A 17,402-nucleotide genomic window follows, 5' to 3' on the forward strand; every position below is an offset into this window, starting at 1 on the left:
CAGATAAATTTTCGTGGACCCCCATTAACATCTTATGGACCCCCATTTTTTGTTCACGCCTACGTAGACCCCCAGCAAGTCTCCCGTGGACCCCTGGGGGTCCACCTGGACCACTTTGGGAATCACTGGATTAGAGCAACGCATTCGTCGATATTCCTAGCTCTATACCAGGCACATCGTACAATAGTTGCTTTTTTGGCCACTGGTGGCGCTGCGTATGCAATGGCGGCCGTGACCAGCTGACCGGTCGTGTTTGTTTAGCGCGTGAAAAATGTCGGCGTCGCAACAAAATGATCCTTAAACCGAAACTAGTGATTGAATTCAAAATAGAAGCGCAAAAGAAGCTTTTGAACATCAGCTCCGTTCTTTTTATGTGAATCAAACGGATTCTGTGCACAATATGAAAAAACCATGGACGTCTGCCCGTATTTTAGAGGTTAGTATTTGTTGATAAATAAAGTATTCACTAGTTGTTATTTATTTATATAGAAAAATTTAGGTACGACGAGCGAAGCGAGGAGTGGTTAGTATTAATTGTGATCACGACGCACGAGCCGAGCGAGTGAAGCGAGCGTGCCGCGGCAGCGGCCGGTGAAGTGCCAGAACCGATATGGCGGCGTTTCATGATACGCCTAGGAATTTCATGATCTGCCTAAACTGGCCAAATCATGAAATGGCGGCGCTTCATGATATGCCTAGGAATTTCATGATCTGCCTAAACGTCACTAGGCAAATCGCTAAACGGTGAGTTTTGAACGATATGGCGGATGTCCCTTAGCCAATTCATGAAATGGCGGCATTTCACGATATGCCTAGGAATTTCGTGATCAGGCGGATTTAACGATCGGCCGCCGACATATGTATCTCTATTGCCGCTACAAAAACTTGCAGGAAAGCAATATGAAATCACTTTTTCTAGTATAAATGAAATTTTTCTGTCACACGACCGGCTTGGTTTGTGAAACATTCACATCCAATCATCGTCGTTTATTCCCTGGACGCAACATCAAACAGGTTTGCGCTATGTTCTGACATTTCGCTAGTTTATTAGTTACACGGTATATACCATTCATTTTACAAAAATCCAAACTTAACCTTTTCCCGTCACGTAAGGACTCAATTTTCAAAATGTGAACTTTAAACGTACAACCTTTCTTTTCTGATTTTGTGTTGACAAAGCTCCGAAAATTATGATCAGTGAGCGTTGTAACTACAATTGTGTTTGTTTTTGCTTGAAATAATCATTGTTCGAATTGAAAGGCGACCGGGAAAGGGTGCGAAAGTTTTATTAATCTTGAAGCTTAAACTAAGGCACTTGTTCGACCACTGGCGAGGAAGCGATTAGCTATCGACTATTTTCTCGCTTGAAAATCGACCAATAGATATACATAGATCCCGAGTCAGTAAAAGAGTTACACGTCAATATTGTAGGTGATCACTGGCTGTTAATAATGCCAGCAAGAACTGTCTCTCTCAACTAAATAGTTTGTCGTAACAGCAAGATTTCTATCAAAAATAAAACTCGCTCAGCGATGCTCGCTTGCCAGTATAGCCCAGCGACAAAACTAACGAAACTACGGAGTACGGACTCGTTTCTCGCGGCTCGCCAACTCGTGTTTAATGATTGTAGGTAGTTCTAATAGCTTCTCGTTCATCGTCAGCAGTGAGACAAGTGCCTAAAGTAATTCAAATGAACTTCAAATACTTAATTTTTAAAAATCTCTTCCTGATTCAAAGTTAAAATTAGTGCCATAAGTGCTCAACCTTTCGTGATGAAACTTGGTATTTGGTGACCCTGAGAAGGACGTAGGATAGATTTTTATCCCCGAAAATTATATAGTTATTCGCAGAGGAAGTAGCAACGTACATAGTAAGAAGGGAAGCAGAGCTGAATATTAATTAATATTCTTTGGTCGAATTCTGACATCTAGGCTCCGCTTAGCTGTAATAAACGCACTTTTAAGAACAAATTCATAGCCGAGGGAGTGTTCCGTAGAATGCTACGATTACAAACCCTACGCGCTCTGTAAGTAAAACTAAACAACGAGGATTGTACGTGATGAAAGCTGAACAATATTTGCATTGTGAGAGCGGTTGCCATCTCAACGCACACTGTAGTGTACCAAGAAGATACTAAAGAGGAACCAGTTAAATTGTTAAGGCGGACTTGTACAGAGCAGAGTTAACTACGAGTATATAACTCAGATCTAAGTGCTAACACAGGGTTAAGGTATAATTAAAATATGGAACTGAGATTCTGAGACTGTTAACAATGTATAATCTTTGAACCCCAGACGATGCGGTGCAAGCATTTTTTCTCGTTTTTCCATAAGAAACAGTGTAAAATGGTGTAAAAATTGGGCTAGATACAATAAAATGTTTATGTACGAGTACTAGAAAATCGCAAAATATATCAATCAAGCACTGATCAAATCAGATATCTGCACTATAAATATTCATTTTTTGAAATCCCACGAAAATTTAAAGGGAAGGGGTCGAGCCATCATCAGGTGGAAGTCGAAAAATGTACAGTCACCAGCTCCAATATCTGATACAAAAAAACATGCATAAATATCTGGTACAACGGTACAACTCTATTTCTACGGCCGGTAGACGTGTCAAATATTTTTGAGCGCTTTGCGGTGACCGATATTAATACTAGTGAATGTACGCCCTATTTGAACAGGTTGAAATTGTTTCGCGAGTATTATTATTATGAGGAAATTCTGGGCAAGGTTCGGACAGAATTCAAACAGGGTTGGGATTTGCTTTGTGTTAGGTACGCGTCTAATCAAAAGTTGGAGTCCACTGAATTCTCTATAGGCCTGAACCATTTATATAGTAGCTTATAGAGTAGGTAGGTGAATGTAATAGACACTAGGTTAGACTCATGGCTTTGCCCCTATTACAGGACTCCTTATGTCATGCAAATTTGCAAAACCCATATTTTGTCTAGAACAACCATTTCAAACATGAGACAGCTAAGTTAAGGTTATTAGTTATTACTTAATTTAAGCTCGTCAAGTTTGTTTTTACTTAATTTAAGTTTAAACTAATACATTAGTTTTTCTTCTTGGAGATAAAGTTTTGCGGCCACTTTTTCTACGGACTTCATGCTTTTGTTCCACCAATCACTTTGTTTGAGTTTGAAATAGCTGGTCTACAACATAACTACTAACTCCATGGATCCTCATTGCTTTCTAGTTTCATGGGCATTGATCAAGACTTTTCTTTTGCGAGCTTTCATCTAACTTGCACTATTCGTATGTACTTCAAAAATATATATGCGCCTTATTGTCACTAACTATAAGATCGATGTAGGTATACTAATTTGACGCTATGACTATGGCTAAATATGGCTATGGCTATAGCTAAATATCTCTACTATTTATACCCGCGACTGTAACCATGTAAAAGTACATCTAAATTGTCCGCAAATATTTCAAAACCACAGCTCAAAATTTTGAACTAAAATAAATTAATCCTAGAGTAGTAGAAAATTATAGCTTCAATTAATTTGACAGTCAGGTACTTGTACGCTACGAGCTGTATTTTTGTAGCAATGTGGGTACTTTTACAACTTTTAAATAGTATTTTCACTTAACGCCTCCTTAATCGCCTACTGCATTCAAAACAATAACACTAAACGTTCTCTATGCCGAGACTACTGCCTACATTACATTGTACTACACTTTATTATTTAATCCAGCTAATGTTATTTATAGTTTTTATTTATTTCTCAGTAAACTTTATTTCATTGTAATAGTGGTATTGAAACGGAGCCTAATTACAGTTTGAGTTATAAATCGTAAAAATGATTGCATAATACGAACTACGAACTGCTTTCCTAAAATACCTAATATTAGTTGATACGAAAAACTTCCAGACGTCATGGCCGGTTATCACTACACTTATACAATACATGTCTCTGCCAAAGAGACAGTCATTTGTAATACAAAATAATATTGGCAAGTTTTCGCCTCTGAAACTAAAATTATCGCTGTTAGTCAAGACGCGAGAAAATAAACTTCCTTCAAAATTTAGGTCACTAGACATCTAGCGGCGGTGGCGCGAACTTCCGTTGGAAGTTTCGTGCCTTTTAAAATAGATGGCGCTAGAAGTGTTGATGCTGTTGTTTAATGTAAAAATATTGACGACTCGTTTGGGAAATCTGTAAGTATATTTTATCTGATTGCTAGCATTACTTACATAATAGAGTTATGTCGATATTAGGAATCCTATTTAAAGAGCGAATAATTAGGTAGTTAAAAATATTGATTAACAGAAATGACCCTTCATAAGTTATGCCATGCAAGTGCTTCGAAATATCAGGAGCTCGGTAATCCCATAAAAATACATCTCATAATAGGTATTTAACTGTGAATCATCCAAAACTGTTAAGAGTTACCTACCCGGAGTGACAATAACAAACAACATTCATTGTGTGTGTTAGTTAGCTCTTTTTGTTGTCATGAGTTGGTCAAGACTATTCAACTTTGACTACCTACCAAATACGTCCACTAGTAAATTCGCTGCACGACACAGTAAAAATTATGCACCGTATTTCGCTATTTAGTGTTTTGTCTAGGAGGTGAAATCAAAAAGTAGAGTTTTTTTTATCATAATACTTAATTGATCAGTTTTATCGTTCAATGCAACTTTTTGCTTTTGGCAAAGCAAATCGCGGCAACTTTCAAAATAAGCCGGTCGTGAACGTTTTCCCGAGCGCACATACGTAGCACCACTGGGTAACAGCCCTTCCCTCAGAATAAGAAACCTTAGAATGTAGTTCTCACGCGAGCCCAGCGCGGATTGGGAATTCGCCATGTAATACTACTCTTCTCGCAGATGACACCCACCTTATGTATAGCATTCTTCGGGATTAATGCATACACCGAAAAGCTCATAATAAATGTCTAATGTGATTATTATCATCAGCTGGAAGACGGACGTATCTATAGCGTATCTAAAGCGCGAGATAAAACGCAAAGCTCAAGACCGAACGCGATGCCGGATTGGCGTGGACACCCTTTGCCCCATCTAGGGACATAGCACATGATACTACTACTATAGCATACAAAGTATCAACGTCTAAAATTCCAACATACAATTTAAAGGTTTCCAACGCTACCTCAATGCCTGTGGGCTTGTTCCACAATGATCGTAGCACAATAAGCGCCCCCACGGTGACGTCACGGCGTGGCTAAATCGCTTCCGGCCCCGGCACACCCGCGGGCACCGAAACTCTTTGTCGGATCCCTGGCACGTCAAATTATGTCCTGGATGACACGCGATTAACCATGTGAAAAATTATACTGGGAATCGGTGCTTGTGTCATTTACGGGCACTGATATCGTTTCGCTTTTAGAAAGGTTGTTAAATTAAACCTATTGGAAATAGCTGTTGGCCGGCAGATCTAATCTATAGAGAGTCTATATCAATCTATCAATATATATCTATCTAACTATAAATCAAATCTATATCTGTATATCTAACCTATCTAAGGTATTAATTTGAAAATTGTTAAAATACCCACTCCCAAAAAGATTCCTTGAGGTAACAACAATATTAATATTATGGAAACACCTTTAATGTAATGACCGTATGTTTTGATTGCGATGACTTGAAGATTGATTTACGCTCCAAGGGATAGCAGACTGCTGAGTATGTATTATTTTTTTCTTCCAACTATGCTTTAATTTCATCATAACCGGACTAAATACCCAGCACAAAGAGGGACTTTTCTGCTCTAGAGCAGAAAAAATGTATGAAAATCCTTTAATGCATTGTTTTAGATTTTTTTAAATTGCACCACCAAAGAGGTTACACAAGTATTTTTGCTATAAAATTAGCCTGCATAGTGTAAAAAAATCTAGTGTTAGGTTGCTCAACCTGACGGTCTTACGAAATTTTTAACAGATTGCGTACATAAAATTGTTTCTAACAATCCTACCAAAAACAGTAAGTATATTAAAAAAAAAACTTTGTTTGGTTGGTCAACCTGGCGCCCTCGCGCACTCGGTGCAATAATAAATAACTTTCTGCTTGGTGCAACAATCTACTATAACTGTATACCTCTATGCGGTTCTGAAAAAAAATGTCTTGATAGACGGACAACAAAGTGACCCTGTAATGGTTCAGTTTTTGCCGTCTCAGGTACGGAACCTAAATAAAAACTAATATGATTATCTGATTCTGCTTGTGTCCTTTCCAATCCTGGAATGGAGGGATAGCCTTAACTCATTAGTAATCTTGAACTTGGTGTAGAAACTCTGGGGCCTTGGGGGCCAGAGTCAAAACAGCTCTTCCACCAGATATCTTCTCGGCTGGTAATACCTCAAGGGATCGGCGGGCTGGTGCTTACCTTGCACAACGCATCAGCCTAGCTATCCAGAGAGGTAATGCTGCCAGCCTCCTAGGAACGGCCCCCCAAAGCAGCAGCCTTGAAGACATTTTCTATTTAGTATAAGTTTTGTAAATAATAAGTAGATAGTAGTTATATTTTTAAAAATTTTGTATATGTGTTATAACTCTGTGCTTTTCTGTTAATCATCTTGAACTTTACTTTGATGCTTTCACAAAGCCGACTTCTAGTGTCTTCAATACTACACTTACTTATTTCGTAAGAAAAACACTAATTTATGAATGGCACCTTTTTGTTAAACCTATGTAACGTATCGTAAAGTTACATATTTGTAATATCATCTTAGTTAGAAGTTGTTTTTTTACATAGGAATAGGCTTGCATACCCTAATCACGCCTGAAAGCGAAGATGTGGACTACTCGTAACATAAGATCGAGCACGTTTGCCTAAGAAATACCCATTCACCCTAGATTTGAAGACAACGATCAGGGAACACAGGCCTGTCATTTTAAAAGAGTTTGATCGGATATGATGCAAATATTCATTGTGCAGATTTGTTTTGACTTCTGACACTGCCATATCCCTTAATGGAATCGTACACCCTATGGTGAAATCTGACTATCATTTACCAATGACGTTTGCAATGACGTGAACGGAAGGAAGCTATTTACACCATCAAGAATGCGTTTGCCAGAACGAAATCATCATATTACGTAATAGAATGAAGCATAGATTACAGATGTATGCTAATGTGTGAGAGTCGTTAAATGTTATAGGTTTCTTCAAGGTTAGTTGAAATGGTTTTGATTATTAAATTTATAATGTAACCAAGAGCTTGCATTTGCAAACCGAACCCACAATAAAATAAAAAAATTACAGGCAAAATGGTACAAATTTGATATTTATTTATTTATTGCCAATGAAAAATTACAGCATTACAGAAAAACCAATGCGCTGTAAAATTCAAATGATACTTACAAAAAAACACAAAAAAGACATTAAAAACAAAAAAAAAGTTATATAGGGCTTTTATCCTTGCTTCCCTAAAGCGACGGAAGACCTCTGGCCAGAAATCGGAGTGCAGGAACATCTGCTAGTGCTTAGCCGGCACTTGGAGTCTAAAAGAGCGAAAATTGTTGGCACTATTAGACTCCTACCTACCCCACCTACCTACCTCATGATACCTACTTCATGTATGTAGAGTTAAAAAACTAATTAACTGGTTAAAATAAAGTTGTGTTAAATACTTGTGATGTAGGTACAATACAATACAATGACTCTTTATTGTACACCAGAAATAGTAAGCGATGCAGAAAACATATCATTAAATAGATATCATTTAATAAAATTGTAGATCTGTTTTAAAAAAATATTCCTCGTCGAGTTTCTTGCCGGATTCTTCTCAACAGAGGTTTTTCCGAACCGGTGGTAGATTTTTTTGACATTCTTAAGTGCTTGTTACAGCCTAAATTGAATAAAGATATTTTGACTTTGACAATCATTACGACGCAATAAAAATGTATGAGATAAAATCCCCTTGTAAAATGCATAATCAATATTAAATTGTTGAATAGTCAGCTTGTGTACATTATAAAGTCACTCGCGAAGTTAATTGAAATGCCAGCTTTATTGCCCGCCGGGTCAGGGGTCCAGATTGAACAATTTAATTTACAGCGATTGATAAATTTAGATAGTGCCACTACGGACCCCTCGGACCGTTATTGTGTCGGAGTTCAAACGCATTACCAATAAAATTACTATTAAATAAAACTTAGGTCGCTCTCGCCACTATCTATTTCACCAGCTCTCTATTTATTGGACGGAGCCGAAAATAAGAGTTTGTGTTTTATTTTCCTTTGTTACTTGCTACATCACCAGCACTGGTACAAGTCCTGGTACAGAAGTAATAATGTGGAAGGGGTGTAATTGGTAAACCGTAAGTTACTTTAACGAGAACTTTGGAATAGTATAAATCAATAAAGAATCATTGTATTTTATTGTATTGCAAATTTGTGAGCAAGGCCACTGTAAACAGATATAATTTTGTCGTATGTACCCTATGATATTGGTGTAGAGCTGTACTTGCAAGTTTTTTTATTTTATTGCATTTTATAAAGTTTTATTTATCTAACTTGTTACATAAAAATATGGATAATTATGAAAAATAAAGTTCTATAGGTATTTCAAATTAAAAGCACTTTACATTTTCCACCTTCCTCTCCCCAAACCTACATCCATGTGACGCCAGGGTGCGTTGCTAGTTACCTACACATAATTCATCAAAGCCTCTAAGAAGATGAAAAAAAAAAATTTGCACTTTTAAAATATCATTAAACAGCGACTCGTAAAATATTTCGCATTGTTACTAACGACACAAATTTGACGCGAGTATAATTTAGTAAATTAGTTCATAAATTTTCTATCAACCTGAGTTATAAAAATGAAAGTTTGTCTATGTGTGTGTGTGTGTGTGTGTGTGTGTGTGTGTGTGTGTGTGTGTGAGAGAGAGAGAGAGAGAGAGAGAGAGAGTGTGTGTGTTTTTGTTTCCTTTGACACTAAACGGGCTGCATGGACAGATTTGTATAAAATCTACCATGTAGATAGCTGGATCTCGGGTAATAACATAAGGCTGTTTTTATTCCGATATTTTCACAATATCATTATAATTTCATCGAGGCACAGTGCAAAATTCCAAATTCTCAACCGCTAACTCTGGATGGACACATGACATCTTCTACGGGTATTCTATGCAACTTAAAATGTAGGCTATGATTAGATTTCTACAAATTCTCACGGTAATTTAGTGAATTTCACAGTCCCAATCCAAACAACACATAACGTGCACGTGTATGAATAATTTAAAGTAAAAAGGTCGCAATACTTGGCCAGTACAGTCTCGTGAATGGGGTAAGAATAGACGGTGGTAAAGAACGAGGCGGTGGTCATACGCTAAGTATGTACGCACGTCACCAAAGGCCATGCTGTACGGATTTAGACGGGCTAAATATTTTCACGGACGATGCACTTGACTCCTCGAGTGGAATTCTGCCATATTTTTCCATGTTAATTTCGATAAAGTGTTGTTAATTTATTTTCAGACGTGAGGTGAGGAACTTTCCCCACCCTAGGGAGACTAGTAAACAAACTATTAAATACGACAGTTGCTCGCATATAATACGTTGAGACGACCGGGCCTAGTGGTTAGAGAACCTGACTACAAAGCTTGAGTTCCCGGGTTCGATTCCCGGCCAGGGCAGATATGTATGAATAATATGAATGTTTGTTCTCGGGTGTTGGATGTTTAATATGTATTTAAGCATGTATTTATCTATATAAGTATGTTTATCCGTTGCCTAGTATCCATAGCACAAGCTTTGCTTAGTTTGGGACTAGGTCAATTGGTGTCGTGTCCCATGATATTATTATTATATATGGTGATCGAACCCAGTATACTCAAACTGCGGCCCGCCTAGCTTCTATGAGTTGCCCATATGGTGGAAATATAGGTACATTTAGTTTCAACCATTTCGACTTTCAATGATTTGTTTACAATTAAAGGTGCAGCTGCGACCACATATTTTTTTGCCCGTACAAAAAAGTTTAAGTATGGCTCATCTGACCTATTAATATTCCAATACCAATAAAAATGCCACGGAATGTTCTTAATCTTTAAAAATCTATTACTGATGAAACTATAAGTTTAATCGTTTAAAAAAATAATGTTTCATTTTGTTTTATTCTTGAGAAAAGCACGGATACAGCGTTCTTACATTCTACTTTAGAGCTAACAAAACAATATTTGTTACAACGAAATACCGTAACACTTAATTTTGCCTTTGACTAGATATTATGTAGATACTTATCCTAATTATGTCATTTGCAATCAAAACGGCATTAATATCGAGTGAAATGCTCCTTTAATCACTTAATTAACTTGGTTCTGTGCATGGTCTAATCCAATTATCGTGTTTATCAATGTGTGCTAGTGTGTGTTCACGTGATAAGACATTTATCTCCTTGCCGCAGGGCTGCAAGCTGTCTGTCTGTCACCTGATCTTTAACTTATACAGCAGTAGGTAATTTAGAATTATATGGATGTTACTACTACCTACGAGATAAATATTACTCCAAACAAGTTTTCACAAAAATCTGAAATCGTTAGTTTTTCTAATGAGTGTATATATTTTAGAATATGCATAATATATATCTTATCTCGAACAAGTGGGTTGAAAATGTTGAAATACTAGATTTCAAAGATAAACACATTTTATCACTTCAAACGCTCAATGTAATGTAATAACACAACATTGAAACGGACCTCCTTGTAAAAAATCTACTTAGCAGACGTCGTAACTACTCAGGAGATAATTTTTGTTCTAATTCCAGTCACATTCGATACCCGCACATGTTGCAGCATGTCAGAAATTAATAACGGAAAAAATCTTCGAGGAAAATATGAAAGAGAATCTGATCCGTTTCCTATGTTTGAGTGAAGCTTTTCCTGGCTGACAGTAGGTAATAGCAATTCCTACAAAACGAATTTGTATTCTAGGTTTCTGGGTGTGGTGTTGAATAACGATGATTTAATATTTATTATTGATTTTGCAAATTATTTTTAAATCATCATAAATGAAGATAAACTTATTAACGTACATAAGTATGCTTGGCTACTGACTGTCGTAAAATATATCTGTATAATATCTATGAACGTACGGTGCGTTTAATCTAGCTGCTCTACTTTTTGACTCTAGTAAATGGTCGTGGGTTGATTCACTTGCTGCTTGTTGTTGAAACTCTCTTTTGTACTGACCATGCACTTTTAAAATGTCTTTGTGAGTCAAACCGCCAAGTGAATTTCAAGAAATAACGTAACAAAGGACTTTTATTAAATCGTTCTAATTTTACATTCTTTGGCAAATATCCATATCAACATTGTAAGAGTACGTGCATGTTCATAAAATTGATAATATCAAGCTTATTGTGGATGTTCAGCGTTAGATATCTCAATACATGTCTGTAATAAATCTATTTCAATCCAATTGTGAGTTGATATATGTCTTGACGTAAAATACTGAATCATGCATACGAGTACATAAGTACCTTCTACATCGAGGTTCGGAAAATGTAGGAACGGGATACTCACCTTTTTGATACGATCAATCCAGGGTTCTATTCTATAACTGGTTTCAGACGAAACAAAATAAATTCAATCGTTAAATGTTTAACACTCATGCAACGGCACACACAGCGAGTAAACACATACTAGGCTATTTACAAAAGTTAATATAGTTTTATTAAAGATTACTGGGTTAGTTATCACTTATTTCGCAACATTCGCAAAAATAACTTGCCAACAGCTAACACTAGAATAATCACTGCACACAATACTATAACGTGCGAGGATGCGGGTCCAGTACTGGACTCACCAGGACTGCTTTTCCCCTTGTCGGAGTCCTTTACTGTGAAACGCACAAATTCTTGCAAATGGCTTGGCAGTTTCTTCACATCCCTTTCCTCGCCACCTTCAATCACTTTTATTTTATGTTCTATTACTTTTGGCTCTTTATAAACATCTTTATTCGTCTCTTCTTTTTCGTCTTCAGTTTCAGGATCCTTAATACCCAATTTATTCCACCTTTGTCTAGCTTTCCAGATGAATTCTTTTTCGATCCTGTTATTTACTTTAGAGTCAAGAAAGTCTAAACTTGGCATACTCTTAGAAATGTCGTCAGGAATAGATATAGGTTTACTGTTAGTATTATTTGTAATCTTAATGACCTTTTGTTGTCTTCTTTCTTCACGCTCTGCCATTTGACTAACGTATTCTGAGTACATTTTATCACGAAGTAATTCTTCTTGGCTTCGACTAAATACAGATAATTTTCCTTTATTCTCCGAAGCTTTAGGTAATTTTGGACCGCTTATTTTCAAATCTGAATCTTTTTGAAGCAGCATACTGTGGTGGCTGGTGCGTGTGATTTTTTCATCCCACATTTTAGATTCTGAATATAATGGAGCTCTAGGCCCTTGCATTTGCGGTTCAGGAATATTGAGTTTTTCATTTTCTAGACGATGAATTTCTGCCTCCACTTCTTTTTCCTTTCTTCGAATGTATTCCATTTGCTGGTCACATAAATCTTTAGGCAATGAGGGTCTCCTGGGGGACTTTTGGTCTTTTAAATTATCTCGTACGTCTGTGTAATAGCGATGCATGTTCTGTATAGACGAAATATCGTTTTCAATTTCTTTGCTTAAATTACCGGTAGAGAAATGAAATATTTTTCTCTCGTTTTTGATAGAGCGAAATGAACTATCAGTAAAATCAGAACTTTCATCACTTTCATAGACTGAAGAGGAAAACTTTCGCGTTCTTGGTGGAGGGATCGGTCTAAAATTACTAGAAAATTCCTGAACCGAACCAAAATGTGTATGTGTATTGTATTTTTTATGTGATGTTTTGTCAATATGCTGCACTTCGTCAATAATTTGTAGTTGATTTCTTGTTTTCATGGAAGTTATATTTTCAGTAACAGCTGGATCTCTTATCAGTGCCAATAAACGAGACCCCGTTTGAGATTTAAATGGTATAACAGGAGTTTTGTCAGGTCGTTGATTTTCTTTTCTTTGCTCTTTGTCATTATTTTCGTTATACCCTCTTCTATCTACATACTTTTTGTGCATGTCAACTAATTGACTGGCTTCTTGTTTTGTTATCACTGTGTTGGTCTTTTCCATTAACATTTTTTGCGAAGGTGAAAAGCAAACATAAACAGGTTCAGTTTCAGTTGGTATTCCTACCCAGTGGTTTTCATCCTGAGATATTTTTAACGATGAATTACGCGGTTGTATCGGAGGTGGTACATGATTTTTTTCCTTAGCAGGTAGAGAAACTTTCTCAATAGATGATACATCCGGTAATGGATAGCAAGGCATTTTCTCAGTTTGTTGCAGTTGTTTTGCTTTTTCTAAATATGTATCGTTCAGTTTTTCTTGTCTATTGGAGTGATGACCGTAAATGGTTATGTTCTGAAGTTGCTTCGACACAGAAGCCAACTCCTCTAGTATTTTATCACCATAAGGAAATGTAGCTACCTTTTTTACGCATAAATCCTTTAACGATGGTGGCTCGTTATTAGCTTCGTTTTCAGATAGTGCGGTGATTCCTGTAACACATTCAAACACATCTTTAACATGGCTTGTATTATTAGGTTGCGATGTGTTTTGGGTGTTTGTTGAGTTATCGCACATATCATCATGCACAATGTTAGCAACATCGTTAAGAGAGGAATAGGTGGGATTATATTTGGCCGTACACTGGGAGGAACCAACACTACTTGAAGAATCCTGCCGATTTAATACTTCTTTGCAATTTTTTTCTGATGATTCCGAATCAGAAGAAACTTCTTTTATCAAATTATTTATAGCATCATTTAATTCACATTTTAAGACTTTCATTTCTAAGTCATATTCATTGCCAGTTCTTTGAGCGATTGGTGGTTCACCATTTTTACTAGTTTGTAGATTACTGTCATCATTATTACACTCAGCACTCTCGTTCTCAGATGGAACATCTTTAACAGTTAAATTAGTTTTTATATTATCAGTTGATAGAACAACTATTTCGTGAGAACTAGGAAGAATCACATCTTCGGAGTTCTGTATGGCTTGATTTGGAAGCTCATTAACTAGTGTTTCTGTTTTATCATTAACAGCTTCACTATTTGAAACAAAACTTTCTTTCAATAAAGTTTCCGTGTCTGTAACTTCAATAGTCGGGGTAATCATTCTCACTGAGACGTCGGTTTCTTCGCCTTCGTCACATTCTTCGCTGTTATCATAGATGGAACTTGTACTACTTGAGGTGTCTGTTAAATATACTACTTCAGCGCCAAACATCTTTTCTGTGTTTGTTACTGACCAGTCCCCACGTGCTTCTGTAACTTCCGGGTCTTTTATTTTTGTATCAACGAGCACACATTGTTGTTGTATTTGCTTTCCGAATGCATTTTTATTCATTTTTGTAACATATTTTTCTTTCTTTACAGCCGATTCAAACACTTCGTCATCTAAATCTTCAACATCATTTTTCTTCTCACTCAAATAGGATTGTCGTCGTGAACTCTTTGATGATTCACCACTTCCTTCTTCATCAATGACATCTAAAGTTCTTGGAGGGCCAAGTCTTTGAAAGATAAAGTCATCTGCTGAAGCTTTCTTTCGAAGACGATGTTTGACTCCATGATTTATAACTTGTACAGTTTGAATTATAATTTCTGAAGAATCACTTGACGGGGATGTCAGAGGTAATTTTTCTAAACAGTTGCGTAAACACTCTTCTTCTTCTGGTGTTAAAGGTGTTCTACTTGGATCATTATGTGTAATCCTAATAGGAATATCACAAGTATTTAAAGGGTTAACAATAAAGTCTTGTATAGTTGTTTGGGCATTTTGAAATTCGTCAGTTTTTTCCCATTCTATGTCAGAGTCAACATCTGATACTAAAGCGTTATTCACATTGACTAAAATTGATGAGTTTTCTTCATCTGACTGAATATTGCATTCATCTGTTATTTCAACTATTTTTGTAGTGTCATCGTTATCTAGACTTTTGCTTTTAATGTTTGAGTTTAGCTTAGTTTTGGTTTTGGCCGACGGCTCGGGAGATTCTACGACATACGGTTCAGTACATTGAAGATTATTGACAGTTGAATCAATTACAACTTCATCACACATTTTGTTATTTATCACAGGAGTGTTTAAATCAGGCAAATCGACACTGTTGCAGTTTAAATCTTGATTACATTTTTGTAACGTATCCGAATTTTTGTTACGTATATCTTCATTTTTAACTAACACATCATTTGATAAAGACAAGTTTGCATACTCATCAACTTGTTTATTCACTTCACATTCTTCTTGATCTCCGTCAACTGACGCATTGAACGATTCCGTGTTCGACGTTTCAACATTACTGATCTGATTTGAATCTTGCTTGTTCTTGTGTTTATTTCGCTTATTTTTATTGTTCTTACGTCGTTTAGATTTATCAGGCATATTTAAATACGAATCGTAATCTTTATCACTGACACAACGTTATCACAATCACACGCGGCGTCCAATCAAACGCGGCTTTGCGCGTCCCGCGGCACCGGTGTCTACTGCGTAGGAGTGGCGATTTTAGACGGGATAGTTCGTCGCGACGTTAGGGAGTTTGCGTTAAAGGGCCCGGCGTGCGGGTCGGGAGGGTTTGCGATTTTTCTTTTCAGCAAGCGGTCACTGTCCGCGGCAGTCGTGCGCTCGCGCCGCGATTTACTGATAATTATAAATGAGTTGAAGTACGAGAGCGACTTTATTTTTACGCGGACGTGCGAGAGGTGCGCGCGCGGCGGCCGACGCTGCCCGAGCGAGGGGAGTGAGCGCCGGCGGCGCGTACGCCGGGTTTATCGTGCACTATGTAAATCGTATTGCTAATTAATATTGCACGCACACACTTCCACTATTTAGGGACGCTAACGGGGCATAACTTTAAAAACAATGGCTTGGAATAGGATGACTTATAAGGGTTAGGTTGGGACGCTTCAAAATTATCAACGTTTAATTTGTGTGAAGGTTAACATTCCTAACGCGGAGCACAAACGCACCAAACTTAAGCAGGAATTTTAAACTTGTGTTTAAATTGAAAGTGTGTTTGTTACTGTCATAAATTTAAGTGTGATTTTCTAGCACTTTTTTCGCTTTAACGTAGAAATTTCTAGAGTCGACGTTGAAGGATGTCTTGCGAGTCTTCAAAACTTTATTTCCTCTCTGTACCCGTTTCCTCAATTACGTGGAAACCACTCTATGAGCATTTCTCCTTCCTACGAACAAGTCATTACCAGAGCAAAAATTCCTTCATAGTAATCTCTTTTCGTGCATTTAAAGAGACGTTTTTCAATGACTCTCATCATTTTCTTTGATAAGATACGGCACAAAACGGTCGTTTAGTGATTTGATTAGCTTGCACATCAGTGATAAAAGCTGCTGTATTTTTGTGTTGCGTGTTACGAGTACTTACTAGCTATTGCCTGCAAAAAATTCGTTTATCGCCATCCCGCAGAACTTGCATAATTTTCCGGCATAAAAACCTTTTTCATGTCCTTTCCAGGGTCTAAAACTATCTTCATACCAAAGTTCATTTAAATTGGTTCAGTAGTTTAGGAGTAAAAAGGTAGCAAACATAGAGTCAGACATTTATTGTCGCATGTTTGAGTAAGAATTACAGATACATAAAAATGCAAGTCAGCTTTCATCCTAAATCATGCATAATAATTTAACGGATGGAATGAGATATAAATAAATAGTTAAAACACTTCAGTAACCGTTTCTTCAGTTAATAAAGTAGCAGGCGAGTTGCCCAAATAGACCGTCCAGAAACAGGTGAAATACACGCCTTATTTGTTTATAAAAAGCCCCAACTACAGTTGCGGCAAATTGCGAAACTTCGAGAGGTACTGCGATGGTTATTTTTAAAGAACGGCATTGCACATGTAGGTGTGCTGGCTCAGGAAATGGAGTTACGTACTCGTAGTTGGAAGGCTGACTAAAAGTGGTCTAGCCCCTATCATGGAGCGGGTGTCTCGACTGATTGACCACTTCCACTATCAGTGTGATGCTTGATGTAACAGGTATTTATAGCAGTTTTAGAGGAAAATGCACTGCCTTATAAATTTGAAGAATCAATGATAGTTCTTAAATGAATGTTGAAAATTTTCCTGAATTTACGTTACTCGTAATATATTGTTTAAATTGTTTTAGTATCTATAAAATATTAACATACTAAAGTACCTACGCGTTGTTGGCATTGTACCTGAATTGCTTAAAATGAACAATATCGAGGTATTTATATGTATATGAACAATTAAATCAATTGCCGAATGCATACATGGGTAGATTCATGACATGACGCATCACTTCGGAACGACTGCACCTGTTTGGCTAATTCTTTTTTTTTGTTGTGTTTGTACTTGTTAGGACAAGGTTTGTATAAGAGGAAAAATCT

The 17,402-nt window shown here is 36.9% G+C and overlaps 2 protein-coding genes across 13 annotated transcripts in view; one reads left to right on the plus strand and one right to left on the minus strand.

Moving 5' to 3' along the window:
* LOC141427433 (putative sodium-dependent multivitamin transporter) overlaps positions 1–17,402 on the plus strand; it is a 214,150-nt gene that overhangs the window by 132,277 nt on the left and 64,471 nt on the right. The gene's annotated exons all lie outside the window — the stretch shown is intronic.
* The window catches only part of CAP (Cbl-associated protein), a 183,878-nt gene that overhangs the window by 84,905 nt on the left and 81,571 nt on the right, over positions 1–17,402 (minus strand). For 4 of the 12 annotated variants that reach the window (XM_074086856.1, XM_074086860.1, XM_074086859.1 and 1 more), the window contains exon 1: positions 11,791–15,781. The exons of 6 other annotated variants lie outside the window; for them this stretch is intronic. In XM_074086856.1, the coding sequence (XP_073942957.1) occupies positions 11,791–15,418 (3,628 nt within the window). In that variant the 5' untranslated portion in view covers positions 15,419–15,781. Of the gene's footprint in view, positions 1–11,790; positions 15,783–17,402 lie in introns of those variants that run through there. 2 more of the 12 variants (XM_074086855.1, XM_074086854.1) reach the window with 1 other exon arrangement.

The sequence above is a fragment of the Choristoneura fumiferana genome, chromosome 4 (genome assembly GCF_025370935.1).
Source record: "Choristoneura fumiferana chromosome 4, NRCan_CFum_1, whole genome shotgun sequence".
NCBI lineage: Eukaryota > Metazoa > Arthropoda > Insecta > Lepidoptera > Tortricidae > Choristoneura > Choristoneura fumiferana.